General features: G+C 55.2%; 1 protein-coding gene across 2 annotated transcripts; it reads right to left on the bottom strand.

Moving 5' to 3' along the window:
• Positions 1 to 764: 764 nt before the first annotated feature.
• HAND1 (heart and neural crest derivatives expressed 1) lies at positions 765 to 2807 on the bottom strand. 2 transcript variants are annotated; one of them, XM_085236919.1, is made up of 2 exons: positions 2138 to 2807; positions 765 to 1642 (listed from the first exon to the last, which is right to left on the bottom strand). In XM_085236919.1, the coding sequence occupies exons 1-2, from the start codon at positions 2639 to 2641 to the stop codon at positions 1544 to 1546; spliced, it is 603 nt and encodes a 200-aa protein (XP_085093045.1). In that variant the 5' UTR covers positions 2642 to 2807; the 3' UTR covers positions 765 to 1543. The 2 variants fall into 2 exon arrangements, with proteins under 2 accessions (XP_085093045.1, XP_010726388.1); XM_010728086.4 differs by having other exon boundaries at positions 765 to 1645; positions 2138 to 2802.
• Positions 2808 to 14814: the final 12007 nt, after the last annotated feature.

Raw genomic sequence — 14814 nt, 5'->3', positions numbered from 1 at the left:
CAGAGGTTTTTGGTAGGGCTGCAGGCACATTGTGCCCAGGCTGCAGGTGATGAGAGCGCAGTGCTGGGACTGGGGACACCGCTGCACGACCCTCTGCAGCACAGCTGTCCCTGCACCCATCACCCTTCCTCCCCCAGCCCACACTGTGGGGCAGCCCTGTGTGGTGCCATACGGGTAAGGGAGAGCAGCTGGAACGTGTGAGCAGGAGCTCGGGCTGCACCATCATGGCACAGCGCTGCGTGGTGTCCAGAGACAGCTTGGGAGTGTTATACAGCAGCCCCGTAAGGGACAGTGAAACTCAGCCTTAAATAGGACACTGGCAGCCACTTTTTTGTACATTTTCTTCCTTTTTTTTTTTTTTTTTTTTAATTCTTTTTTTTTTTTTTTTACAAGGGCCCCCTCCCGGTTTGACTCACAGAACCGATGCCACCGATGCGGAACTTTGTATAATGCGAATTTTGTATAATGCGAATACAAAGCAGCGCAGCGGGAGGATGGCTCTGCTCGGGCACACAGCCGCAGTGGGGCTGGAGGGGCCGGGGCTGCAACTCACAGCCCGCTGCCTTCCTTGCACCATCCGTACCCACAGCACGGCCATACGGATCCGGGCACACGCACAACGTGATCCTTAAACCAGCGATCCTCATAGGAACATCTGCGATTTATAGATGTTGCATCCTTGTTGATATATTTTTAGTGAAATAGAAGCTAGAATGCTCCCAGCTAAGCCCTCGTATTAACCCCACAATGAATTTATGGCGTTCCCATCCCGGTTTTGCCCCGAGCAGCCCAAGGAGCCGTGTCTGAAAGGCTGCAGTGAGGAGGTTTGGGGTTTTGTGGAGAGCTCAGCCCTGCCATAGCGCTGCGAGGAGCTGTGCAGGGAGCTGCCAAGTGGGGAGAGGAATGGGAACAGCAGGGAACGCCGTCCCGTGCAGCGCTGCGATGCAACGGAGCCCGCGGTGCCGCCCCGCGCACAGCGCTGCGGTGCATCCCAGAACCACGCACCGGGCGGGGGCTGCAGGACGGGGAACTGCAAAAAATGCCCCGCTGCCCCATCCGACAACCAACGCCGCGGTTCTGCAGCCGGCGGGGAAGGAGGAGCGGGCGGACCCGGAATCGTTTGCATAAAGATTAAATTTTATTGTTATTAATTTTTTTTAATTATTCCGGTTTTGGGGTTTTTTGTTTGTTTGTTTGTTTGTTTTGTTTTGTTTTAAATACGTGGTGTGGCGCGCCCGGTCCCTCGGGAAGTGGTCATGCAGAGCTGAGGTAGAACGCCCGGCCCAGGCGCGGTCCCGGAGGCACCTTAGGTAGTTTCAACGCAGTCTCTCGGCCGCGGTCGGGGTTTCTCCGCTATTCCAACAGCGAACGAACAACACCGATCCCGCCCGGCCCGGCTCGAGCGGGGGCTGCGGGCGGCAGGGGGAGCGGGGACGGCTTGAAAACGGGGACGGAGCCCGGGGAGAGGGGGGGGGAACGGCGGCACCCGGCCCCGCTGTGCCCCCCCCGCTCCTCCCCGACGGCATTGCACATGGAGCGGGGCTCAGGGGTTCAGTTCCAGAGCCCAGACCTGCTGGGGCCAACCGGTGCGGCCCTTCAGCTTCTTCTCGCCGTGAGCCAAAGGCTGCGAGTACACCTCGGGCTGCTGCGGAGAAAAGAGCAGTGAGGAGAGGAGAGCCGGGCCGAGCAAAGCGGCCCTTAGCAGCCCCGGGATAGGGAGTCTGCGCTTTTCTCCTTTTTTTCTTCTATGATTATTATGAATAATATTATGATCATAGTTGCTGTTAATGTTATTACTGCCGTTATAGTTATTACTGCTATTACGATACGATGCGATCTGTTCCTCCCGATACAGACGGGAGAGCCGCGGCCGCCCCGCTCCGATCCGGCCCGGCTGATGGGGAAGGAAGGACCCGCCGCGATTTCAGCCCTCGGGCCGCTGCCCCGCGCAGACCGCGCGAATCCCAGCCTTTCCTCCACCGAAATCCCCAACGTTATTCTGTTTCTTTTTTTTCTTTTTTTCTTTTTTTTTTTCTTTAAGGGGAAAAGCAATTCCCCAGCAGTGCCGGGAGGGTTTTCCCTTAGCCCCGCCGCTCCCGTCGGGCAGCTCAGGGGAAGGGCCGCGGCCGCCGCTTACCGTCTCCCGTTTCCTCTTGTTCTCTCGGCCGTCGGCCTTCTTGAGCTCGGCCTTGAAGCCCTCCGGCTCTCCGGGCTGGCTGTCCCTGGCCAGCACCTCCATCAGGTAGGCGATGTAGCTGGTGGCCAGGCGCAGCGTCTTGATCTTGGACAGCTTGGTGTCGGCGGGCACGTTGGGGATGCACTCGCGGAGCTCAGCGAAAGCGCTGTTGATGCTCTCCGTTCTCCTCCTCTCCTTTTTGGGACCCCCGACCCCTTTCCTTCTCCCCAGACGACCGCTGAGCGCTTCCAGCCTGCCCGCTCCACCGGATCCGAACTCGGCGGGGCCGTACGCGGTGCTCTGCCCGTGGAGCTCCGGGGTCACCTCGGCAGGGTTCAGCACCCAGCCGGGGAAATAAGCGCGCTCCTGGTGGCAGCGAGCCGCCGGCCCGAAGAGGAAGGGCTCGTGCAGCATGTGATGGTGGTGGTGGTGGTGGTGGTGCTGGTAGCCCCCCACCAGGTTCATGGTCCGTCGGGGCCCCGCGGGGCTCAGCACCGCGCCATGGCCGAGCTGCGCTGCGCTCCTCCGGGCGGGCGGCGGGGCCGGGGCTGCGGCGTTGGAGGCGGTGGTGCCTTTGGGCTTTGGGTTGTTTCGTTGTTGGCTGGGTTGTTTTTTTTTTTTTTTTTCTTCTTTTTTTTTTTTTTTCCTTCTTTTTTTTTTTTTTTTTTTTTTTTTAACCCTTTCTGGAGCCTCCCGGCTCTGCCTTTATATAGGGCCGGGGCTCCCCCCGCCGAGGAACCAATGAGCAGGGGAGGATGCTCGGGGGCCCCGGGGGGAGCGGAGGGGCGTTTTATTCGGGCTCACACCTCCGCTGCTCGCTCTCCTTCCTCCCTGAGTGGAAAAAGGGGCGAGCGACGACCAAGGGGGGACCGCAGCCTTCGTGATCTCCTCTGCTTCCCTTTCCTGGGCCGGGATATCCGCGCCCCCTCCCAAGAAGCGCCAGTCGGAGAAATGGAGGCGGCTGCGGGGTGCGGCGGGGCCGGGTGGGCACCGCGGAGCACAGGGGGCTCTGCTTCCCCAAAGCCGAAGTCGTGGGGAGGACGGGGGGGGGGGACACCCGTCCCAGTGGGAGCGGTGCGGCCAAGGGTGCTGCAACACAGGGAGGAAAGTGAGGGCACGGCAGGGAGCACCCCTGGGCTGTGAGTGTTGGGATGGTGGTGCTGGTCCCTCAGGTTGCTGCATGCGAGCCCTGTATGCAGGGAGCATGTTGCACATCTGCAATCAGCACACGGATGTGTTGCACAGATTTGTGCAAGTGCACTCGGGGAAAGCACATGTACAGCACTTGCACACGAACGGACACACAACTCACACAACTGGGTCACATACACACTTAGCTGCAGTTAATGCACTGCACACACACATCATGCCATCACATACGTGTTATGTGGCCTGCACACACCTACCGTGCATCCTGTGCATAGATATCTGCACTCTGCATGTGCATTTACACATCTTTATTCACACGCATACACACGTATGCACACCCACGCACAGAAAACACACACCTACAGATATAAATACATAGAAATTACCCTGTGCATGCACACTAACACATTTCTGACAGGGCAGTGGGCACGTGGGGACGTGCCTTGTGTTTCCCCATCCCAAGATGGGGGGGTCCCAGTGCTGCTCTTGCACTTCCCCCATCCCCAGACTGAGCCCTGTTGTGGCCGTGCTGCTTCAGCCCTGGCTGACGACTCCCCAGCTGACAGCTCCGGGTGGCACCGGGGCCGGTCCCAGTTTGTCCCAGCGTGGACAGCAGGGCAGTGCGGTGGTGACGGCAGCAGCGGGGCAGGAAGGGGCTCAGGCCCGAGGTATGTTAGCGATTAACGGAGTTTTGCAGCGATTCATCTTGCAGCGGAGGGTGGAAACGTTGGAGGGTTGTTTGCAGGCGCTTGTATTAATCATCCGGGCTAACACACCATTAACGTCCTCCTGCATTTTAAAGATGACAAATTTTATTTGACTTCTCTCAATCACGGTTCCCGGGCGGATTCGGGAGCCACTTAAATGCCTCGGATTTTCCATCGTTAGCTGTTACAAGGCGCGCTGCAGAGGCGGGAGGCAGGGCTCTGGCCCCCCCCCATTCAGTGGGGTGGGGTGCATGGGGGTCCCCGCTGCTGCCGGGCCCCTGAGGTCGGGGGGGGGAGCCATCTCACCCCCTGCTTTGTTCTCTGACGATGCAAATCCCCCCCCCTCTTCCCCACCCGCTTTAAACAAGCACCCTGCACACATTTGCTAGTGATTACCCCGCCGTTAAGTCGGGCCTTGGGTAGGTCACTGCGTCCCCCCACCTCCCGATTTCCTCCCAAGTGCCGGTGTCTGGGTGGGATCCCTGAGCCCTGAATGGGGCTGGGGGGTGCCAATGCCATCGGGTCTCACTTTGTGCCAGCACAGCATCAGCTACAGCTACCTCACTCTGCTCCTTCTGGTGATCCCCAGCCCTAAAACAGCTCTGATCCAGCAAATCACCAGGCTGAGGTCACGCAGAAGATCATCCCCCAAAATCCCCCAAAGCACTGCTGTGTGCAGCCTTCCTACAGCTGCATCACATGGGATATGGGCACTGCAGAACTGAGTAACGCTGGACCCCCTGAGCTCAGCCCCAGCCCAGGCACTATCTTCTTTTACTCCCCTCCTGACAGCAGTCCCTGTGCACGCTGGAAGGATTCAGCTGAGCAAATAATGGGATCGCTGTGTTGATTTTCCTTTGGAAAATCATTCTAATCTTTCGTGTTTTAATAAAATAATAAAACTGGAGCCCTTTTCACTCCAACACCTTCTAAATCAAACCAGGCTGCCTTTGTCACGGCATCCAAATTTAGCACTTCTCCAACTTTGGGTGAGTTTCTTTAAGTTTTGCATCTCCCGTTTGTGTTGGGGGGAAATGGCAAGCGGTTCAGATTAGGGGATTTATGGCTCGTATTGAGGGAGGAACTCTGCTTCTCCCCACCTGTTTTCCTTCAAATCCTGCCTGGAGGAAGGCGTCCTGCACATCGCGGTGGGGTGAGGCTATCGCTGGCCCCCGACACCCTAGATCCATCACCTGCCCTGCACAGGGGCTGTGGTTTCAGCCCCCAACCCTGGGGCAGCCCCTTATCAGCTCCCGGCGCGCGGCGGCCCAGGCTGTGCTGTGACTTTGACGCCAGCTCCGCTCCCCCTCCCCTGCTCCCTTATCTAAATAGGAGTGTAAATCAGGGCCTTGGCAGATGCCCTGGCAGGACAGGGACTCCATAAAAAGGGGCTCTGCTCCAACTCTGTTTACATTGCAGCCCCGTAAAATATTCCCCTTGTCTCCCCTGCAGCATCCCGGCACCTGGCTGCGTCCCCACCCTGGGGTGCAGTGGGCAGGATCCGTCCCCAATGCCCCCCCACCCCCAGCAAGTTGTGCCCCCCTCTCCCCTCCCCCCAAGCAGGTCGTAGCCCAGCTGCCCCAAACCCAGCATCCAAAAGAGCAGGGCTGTGCCAGCCCCTCCGGGGCAGCTGGGCTGTGTCTGAAGGTGCCCCTGGGTATTTATAGCACTCTCCTGAACCAGCGCAATAATCATCACTCAGCACCTTCCCATCACCACTGCTGCTCCAGGCTTTGGGAAAAGCATGGGGAAACTGAGGCACGGGCTGTGCTGTGCTTACAGAGGTGGGGTGCAGTGCCCCGTTTTGCTGCCCCGCTGCCACCCCACCCCCAGGCACTGTCACTCCACTGATGTCCCACAGCCCCGGTGCCGCCCATCCCCTCCGTACAACGCTCCCACTTCAGCCATTCCCCCTCCAGCAACCCGATCTATTTATGGCCAACCCGGCACTGCCTTGTCTGGATAAATCAAACCGAAAACAAAGCTTTATGGAAAAAAGATTATTAAATTTTCCATGTGTTCCTGCAGGGATGCGCCAGGCGCTGCTGTTTATTTTTTTCCCCTCTCCTCCGCGCACGCTGTAAATGACAACTGTGTTTACAGAAGTTTTTATGTCATCAGAGCGGAGTCACAGCTCAGCTTCCTCTCCTGTGTATTTTATGTAGATGGATGTGTCTGCGCGGAACACTCAACCTAAACACAGCGCTGGTTTATAGGAAAATGTATTTATTTGAAAAACCGTAACTCACGATTTCGGCAAAACCGGGCTCCACATTTATTGCCGCTAATGGGGTGTGGCGGCCATAAATTAACCTGGAAAATTGCTGCGGCCAAATCAACAACGGCTCATTGTGCCGGCGGAGCGGGGCAGAGCGGCCGAGCCCCAAAGACGTCCCATGTCAGTTTGCAGTGATGCTGGGATGCGAACAATAGGAGAAAGGGATGCAGTGACAGCCCTGAGCCCAAAGCCGTTCCCTCTGAGCCTCACTCACCCTGAAATCAGGGAGCTCGGTGGAGGGGGATGTGTCACAAAGGGATTTTCTCTTTGCGTTTCATTACCTGCCGTGGATACACAAATCGTGACGAAGGAAAAATGGGTCCGTGAGCTCCCAGTCGCAGCCCAGATGCACAGAGAGCCTCTCTGTCCCACTCCATTCTTCCTCTAGGAGAAACTGGAGCACTGAAACAGGAGGCATTTTTCTACCCAAAATCCAGGTCTTTCTACTCAAATTCCATGCACAGACCGTGCGGAGCCCCAGAGTCTCAGGGTCAGGGCAGGGGTGGCACTGCTGTCCCCCAGTCCTGGTGCAGGACCCGCGGTGCCATCCACCCATCGACAGGGAGCAGTGGCCAAAGCCACCCCCTGGTGTCGGCACTGACACAAACCAGCGCCAGCCCCTCCTCCGGACGCTTTCCACTCCTGAAGCAAATTTACAAGGGCTCTAAAATGTCATGCTCCAGGGCATAAGCCAACTGCTAATGGCTGGGGATTGGGAAAGACATTTCCTCCATGCGAGAAGGATTGCATAATCGCTTATTAAGGCAGCTCCTGGCGTCTTCGGCCGAAGCATCTGGTTTGGGGCACGGCTGGAGCTGCGCTGCTGGGGTTGGAGCTGCTCCCAGTGTTCACCCTGATGTTAGAGTAGGATTGGGTCGGCTCACACTCACAAACGTGGGAAAAGAAGAGGGGCCACAGGCTGGAATCCCGTGCAGGGAGAGGCTGAGCTGTAGCAGCTGCTAGGCACAGGGTGCTCCTCTGCTCCGGGTAGGTTTTGGAGTAAGGAAGGATGGTAAAAGCAGCACAGGCCTCCAACACCAGCCGGGAGCATCTGATAGGGCTGAGCTGCACTGTAGGCACTGGGAGTCATAGAATCATTGCGGTTGAAGAAGACCTCCAAGATCACCAAGCCCAGCAGCTGACCCATCCCCACCATGCCCACTAAACCCCACGAGCCACATCTCACAGTTCTCAAACACCTTCAGGGATGGTGACCCCTCCTCCCTGGGCAGCAGTGCTGCTGCATCACTGCTCTTTTGGAGAGGAAAAGTTTCTTACATACAGTCAGAGCAGTGCTCTGGGTGAAGCTCTCACAATGTTGCAGGGGAGCAGTGGGGTTGGTTTTCCCATGGGGTAGCCCAACACCTCCAAGGTGCCCCAAATCCTGCTCCATACCAAAATCTGGAGGTCAACCTCAGCTGTGTGGCTCAGCTGGATTCTCCTGCCCTAAGTTATCAGATTGCTGAAGATGGTGATATTTTGGGACCCAGTGCCCTACAAGCACTGGTTTTATCTCTGCTCAGAACCTGGTGCAGTTTCCCAGTGGTCAGAGCAAGAAGTGGCTTTTCTAGCCCAAACTGATGGGTTTCCCCATGGGTATCCTATATGTAAGAGCAACTCATGCAGCTCTTTAAACACAGAGAGGGAAAAAATTGATGAATGAAGCCTCGTGCATAAAGCAGAGAAAAGGCAGATGCCACACATGTACTAAAGCAGCCAGTGGGCTCCAGAGCCGGAGGCAGGAAGCTAATCCAAGCAGAGAAAAAAAAACACAAAGAAACTCAGTTTTTGGAGAGTTAAAAATTAACAGGCATCTGTTTTTTTCACAACTTTTTCACAACTGAGAATTATTTGGGATCCGAGGGTTTTAAATAATTTTAGTGCTTTTTTCCACCGTCTTTTCTCATTTTATAAATGGGAGGTGGCAGAAGCAGGAGCACAGCCTGAGCAGGACTGCGAATATTTTCCTTTTTAGGATGAAAGCTTTTTGGGGAGGAGGTGGTGATGGAGCTGGGGGTCAGTTATTTTTGTTGTTTCCTTGAGCTTTGGTCTACGGCCAAACAAACGGGGAGAAGAAATGGAAATCTGGAGGTTTGCAGAGCGGCTGTTCCTTTGGTTAAAAGAAAAAAAAAAAGCAAGTTTTTGTGCAGAAAATCATTGCTGTTCACAGCTTGTACCCAAACCTCAGCCACGCCACCGCTGCTTTTATAAGCACAAACCTGTGCTATGTGGAGGGGAGCACTGCTTGGGGCTGTCCCAGCTGCTTGCTCCAGCCTTATCCCATTCTACAGCGCTGGAATGCGCTCCTGAGATACACAGTGGGAAAAGCACTGTGACTCCACGCAGTGATGTGACCCCACTGTGGGCTCTATGTGTGGCTCCGGGTGCTGAGCAGCACCACAGATTTAGGGAGTCCCACCCGGGGATGGGCTGGAGATGGAAAAGTGAATCCAGATCTGTGTGGAGCAATGATTTTATTGCATGTTCTCCTAACACGCTGCAGGAAAACGGTTTGAAATCCAGCTCCTCCTGTAAAAATGCTGATTTTCCCCACCCACAATTCTCAAAAACGAAATGGAATACTTTGCTCTGGGCTGAAGACATTTCTGTTTTTGGATCCTTGCTTCCCAGAAAGTGATAATGAAGGGAGAGCAAGCCATCCCTAGTAAAGTGTGCTTAATCGAAACTCCAGTTTGCTGTTAAACTTTGCTGGGAAGCACTCGGGGTGGCTTCGTGCAAACCAACTTTTCCATTTGAGAAGGCCTTAAAATTCAAACCAAACCAACCAACATGGCCATTTCTGCAGGAAGCATCTTGCTGGGGTAAAAGAAAGAGGTTTGTTTGTTCGGCACCATAAATGCCCATAATTGCACCAGAGATGTACAGAAGTTAGGTGAGGAGTAGGGCACTGACAGCGCTTTGCCTGCTGCCCATGGCAGGCAGTGCTGGCAGAGGGCACAGGGAGTCCTGCACTGGTGCTGCTGCACTGTGGGTCAGATTAGGGCACCCCACAGTGAGCAGACAGACTTTCCCAAGGAGATGCCACCAAGAACCTTCCATTAAATGTCAGTTTTCCACTATGTTCTACCCTTAAAGTAGTCCCAGTGATTGCTAAGGCAGCAATACCTTATAGATACCATATAGATATGTAAACACAGAGCACCCTGAGTGTAAGGGGCAGCATGCCAATTACTACCAATGGGTCTGAGCAAACCCAATGGTTTGCATGGGGCTGCAGGGCTGCGAAATGGCCCTTTTGGAGGCTTGTTGTTGTTGTTTTCTCGAGCCGAAACCGAAAGAAAAATCCTTTCTGAAGATGACAGCCTTAATTTACAGTGTCATTAACCAGAGCCGAAACTCAAGCTGGGCCGGGTCTCCTGTGTGCAGAGGCCCCCCCGCGCCTTGCAGCTGATCCGTCTCTGATTGTGCCAGATCTGCTGGTCCCGTCCCTGCTTCACTCTTGTTTTTCTTCATATGGATGTTATTATTTAGCATATGGGACAAGGAGACTGATTCTCCCCCTCTCTCACACACATCCATACCAAACAAATAGAACTTCCCCTGTGTATTTGCGGGGGTTCAGACGGTGGAGATGGGATGCGGGGTCCAGCCGGGGGGAGTCGTGCCTGCACCAGTAGGAAAAAATTCTGCAATAGGCAAAGCATCTCCTATTTGCCCCTAAGCTGCAGCTCTTCCTGTGCTGATAAGAAGCCCAGGAAGGCTCACTGCAGGAGCGTGACACATTTTCCCCCCTCCTGGCCCGGAGGATGGGGCTGGCTGCACGCCTCACTGGGGAAGAGCCCCAGGTGCAGACAGGGCTGGCTCCTCGCTGATCAGCCCTGCAGCCCTGCAGCCGAGAGCTTGCTGCTATCTGGGGCCATCGTGGCTCGAGATGCAGACAGAGATGCTGCAGGAGCCACGGAGCTGTAGGGCAGGGAAGGGTGCTGGGGAATCCCTAATCTGTGTGTCTGACATGGAGAGGCCGGGTGCTGGCCAGTTTCCCACACTCCAGTGCTGTGGACGGTCAAAACCTGAGTCACCCCTGTGGCTGAGGCTGCTGGTGGCTGGGCGCTCTGCATCGAGCTGGGAGGGGGAGCACAGGCCCAGAGGGATGCTGTCACTGAATCATACGGTCATTAAGGTTGGAAAGGTCCTACCTATCTCAGCACACACTCAGCTTTACAGCGGGGTTTTCTCAGTTGGGGATCATAGAATCATATGGTTGGTTGAGTTGGAAGAGACCTCAAAGCCCATCGGTCTCAAAGCCACCAGATCAGGCTGTGCAGGGACCCACCCAGCCTGGCCTTGAACATCCCCAGGATGGGACTCTGATCACTCCCAAAGGCAATGAAGGAACTCAGAGATTTTATAGTTGCTCTCTCCAGGTGGCAAAGCACCCACTGCCCTGCTGTCCTCTCACCATGGGCAGGGACATGGACAGGAACAGGAGGCTGCTGCCAACCCGCACCACCCAGCCCAACACACCACATCACTGAGCTGGCTGCGGGCCCATCCTGCACTCCCTGCACCACAGCCATTGGTGTTTTTCCTCTTCCTCTGTCAAATCCCCCATAAATTTCCCGTTGCCGGCTCCACCAGCGCCATGTTCCCATTAAACCTTCCAGCCTGATTACATCCGTCAGTGTCACCATCTGGGGCTGGAATGTGTCACCCTTCTCCAGAGGAGCCATTTATTTATATGGAGCAGAGCATTTCAGGACAAAGCACTGCGTTGGATCACATTGGGTCGTTTTTTCTGCAGTTGCGAGTGCTGATCCATCTCACAAGGCACGAGGGAAGCGCCGCCGCTGGATTCTTTCCTATTTATTTTTCCTAAACAGAGGGCAGAGGAGGGGGAGAGAAGCCTACCAGCAGCATCCCGCGCTTCATGAAGTGCCCTGAGCTGAGATTTTCTTTGCAAATTCCATGAATCTGGAGCAGAGATTTCTTAGCATCCAGGTATTAGACGCCATAATCAGACAGTGAGGGCTGAAGATTAAAAAGAACTCATGAATAACCATGCATGGAGAAACTCTGGGCACTGGGACATCCCTGTCCTGGCTGTGGCATTTCCACTTCTGCCCCCATGTGTGTTTGTGGGCATTGGGTCCAATGGGACCAAACCATCCCACGGCAGCAGTGGAGGACTCTGCTGCCTTGTCTTGGGCTACCAGCCCTTGGGTGGTGACGTGTCCCTGGGAATAGATTTCCTGTCGTTTTTTCCCAAGGTACCTGTGCTGGCTGCTGCCAGAGGTGGACTCCGATGCGCTGGAAAAAGCCTTTCCTCAGGGTGCTGCCCGCTGACCTGCATATGGTAGGGGTGGGAGAGACAGTCAGTCTGTATTGCTTTGTTTATAAGAACATATTTGCAGTGATTGATGTCCGAGCTGTGGAAGTATGCTTGCAAGTGGGACTTTAAAACATGAATCAAACAATGTTTGGAATACGTATGCTGCTCTGTCAAACATTTGGAGTCTGCATAGCCTGCGCGTCCAGAGAGAGGTATCAGTGCCTGTGTAGAGGTGTCTGGTGGAAGAACGTGAGTCCTTCATGCAGACGTGGGCATCCTCCTGTGCATCCCACGTGCAAGCACAGGGAGCCCCATACATCCCCTCGCATTGCTGCATCCTCCCACCCAGCATCCCCTCTCCACGCCAGCACAGGGATGCTGCTGGGGACGGGTTGGGGATGGCTGTGCCGGGCGGTGCGTGCGGAGGTGTCCCGTTAAGCCCCGTCCATCACGGGACATTCCTTTTGGCGACGCTCCTTACTGCCAAATCATCCCCCGGGAGATGCAAGGAATGAAGCAGCCCTGGAGGACAGAGCCGGCTTGCAGACTTCCTTCCCCTTCAGATAACCCGCGTGCCCGTGGAGAGAAGAAAGGTCTGGAAGGGGCGGGCAGCAGCCAGATGTGCACGGTGCATGGAGAGCCTCGGCCACAGCAGCACATGCTTCGGGTTAAGCCCCTGAGCTATCCCAGCTGCACCGGTATTAATGAAGGCCTCGGTTAATCGTGCACTGAACGCTCTCTTGATAAGGGTGGTGATGGTTCAGAGGAGATGAGGGGTCTTCACTGGGATTGTCTGTTAGTCCCAAAATCAGAGGATGCCCTCAGTGGTGCGTGGTGCCGCTGGGTGCTGCTCCTGCTGATAAGTGACATTTCCAGCCCCTGGCTCAGGGAGGGCATTTGGGAGTGAGAGGGGCACAAGAATGTTCGTCTCCCCAGGATGAGCAAAATTTCCCCCCTCCTGGCTTTCTCAGAAGCATTGCACTCACTCTCTCCTCACACCCATGCCTTTTTTTCTCTTTTTTTCCCCCCCAAAAAAGCCACTGCAAATGTATTTCCAATGGGTGGAAACCAGAAGCACTCCGTTCCCCCGCCTGAGCGCGAAGTCCCTTTCCCGGTGAGCAGAGTCCCCTCTGCAGCACTCGGCTCTCGGTGCCTTTTAGCCCAGCAGAGATTTATTCACTTCACGGGTATTTTTAAAAGGTATTTTCTTTATAGCCGGGCTTCTCCTGCTTAAGAGAGATTAGGAGATCGTATTTCATGACTTCTCGTGGATTCCCGTTCCGAAGCCCTAATGAACTATGGGTGAGTGCACGCCGTAATCCAGTCTGTGCAGCAGCTTGTTAACCTCGCCGGTTCCAATCTAACAGCTGCTGCGTCCCATCGCACCGCTCCGACCCGCGGCGGCACCGCACGTCACAGCGCCGTGGTGCTTTGCAGCGGGCACAGTGTGAACACGGCGGTGATGCTGGAGGGGTCCTGAGCTGTGCCCGCTGCCCTTCCTAATGGAAGCAGAAAGGAGCAGCGCCGTGAATGCCCCGGGGTGAAGGAAACCGGCCGAACCCCACCGAAATGTTTCTCTGTCTTGAGAAGTGTCAGCGAAAGAGATTCCCTTTGAGGATAGGATTGTGTTTGCAAGATTCCAAACCCCTCATCTGGACAATAACAGCTTCTGTCTAAGGGAGTGGTCCCGTAAGGCACCGGCCGAGCCTGCAGCATTACGCTGCAGGAGGGTAATGAGGGCTCTGGTGCTGATAAAGCTGCAGTGCCGGAGCGATGGGTGTGCACGGGCAGTGCATGGCACAGCGACGGGGCACCCGGTGCTGCCTGCAGCCCCGTGGGGCTCTGAGTCCAGAGGAGGAGCCTGGATTGATGCTCAGGGCACCGATGCCATTGGGGACTGCTGATGATCTCATTAGCTCACGGGAACACCAGAAAATAATTGCTCATGGCTCAATGCAGTCCATCTGTGTGGGATTTTCTCCGTCAGAAGTGCACACGGGCTGGTTTTAATGGTTTTCCACGTTTTTAAGCTAAAACATTTACTAGCGCTGGAGCACGGGCAGAAATCAGTTCCAGCCATCGGCACACAGAGGGGATTTGGAGGCACAGTTCTCAGGGTGACTCTGTAACAGGGTTCACACAAACCCTCCTGCCCACAGCACGCGGGTAATTGATGCTTTGGAACACTCTGAGGCCCTGGGAGACATTGGAAGTGTGTTTTACAGTATTCACTGTTGTGATGCATAAAAAAGCCATGAGTCAGGCCAGCTATGCTCCTGAGACTGACTTAAAATTATTTACACACACACACATACACACACCCCTTTTTAAGTGATCACATTGAAAGCTTTTCAAAATGTTGGTTTTTTGGTTTTTGTTTTTTTAACAAAAGCCAATTTTTTCCCATTGCCATAGAACCTCAGCAGCCCCTGTGCAAGTCCTGCACACAGCGATGCAGGGGGTGCTCGAGGCTGCAACAGAACTGCTCAGAGCAGCACTCAGTTTCTCTAATTCCACTGGGGATTGGGGCACACTGCATCAGCACAGGCAGCTGCCTCTTGCTCGCACCTGCCCTATCACTTTCTCCCACGCAGTAAACATGAGCTGCACATTCACTGCAGCTCCCCAGGAATAAAGGTGCACAGGGTGAGCACCCCAGGACTCAGCACAACACCCAGCTGGAAGCAAATCCGGCACCTGGGCTGGGAAATAACCCCGTTACCCCTTATCGGGTGTGTAGGCTTAATCCCTCCTCAAGTGGCACGGAGCAGCCGGCTCCTGCACAGGGCTTTGTTCAGCCACATCCCAAAGGAATCACTGCACCTCCAGTGTGCGGGTGCTGAGACAAAGCAGACCCCGTCCTTCTTGTTCCTGGCTGCTGTCGGAAACACAGAGCCCGAAACCCAGCCCAAAGCATTTCAGCTATGCCCTGCGCGGGCTGGAGAGAGGAGCCTGCCTTAAGTGGGCAAAGGATCGAGGAGTCGCTGCCTCCGTCCCACCAAGGGCACGGGAGCCTGGCTGCAGGCTCTGCAGAATGCAGGCTGGGCACTGAGCTTTGCACAGCAATGACAACCCATGTGCGGTGTGTCCCTACAAAATCATCTAGCTCTGTGTGATAGGAAGGTGTGCTGGGGGTTGTTTAGAGAAGGGCTTTTGCTTTGGAGATGAGGCTGCTCTCCTTTACAGGAACCCTTAACTGCTGCAATGTTCCCAG

Source organism: Meleagris gallopavo, chromosome 15 (assembly GCF_905368555.1).
Source record: "Meleagris gallopavo chromosome 15, MGAL_WU_HG_1.1, whole genome shotgun sequence".
Classification (NCBI taxonomy): Eukaryota; Metazoa; Chordata; class Aves; order Galliformes; family Phasianidae; genus Meleagris; species Meleagris gallopavo.
The sequence above is the reverse complement of the archived record's forward strand: the minus strand, read 5'-3'. Positions and strand labels throughout refer to the sequence as shown.

Bases quoted from the DNA above. Each gene is read 5' to 3' on its own strand.
- HAND1 (XM_010728086.4), bottom strand. From the start codon at position 2,641: ATGAACCTGGTGGGGGGCTACCAGCACCACCACCACCACCACCACCAT. The intron at 1,646-2,137 runs GTAAGCGGCGGC...TTTTCTCCGCAG, and splicing joins ACAAGAGGAAACGGGAGACG to CAGCCCGAGGTGTACTCGCA.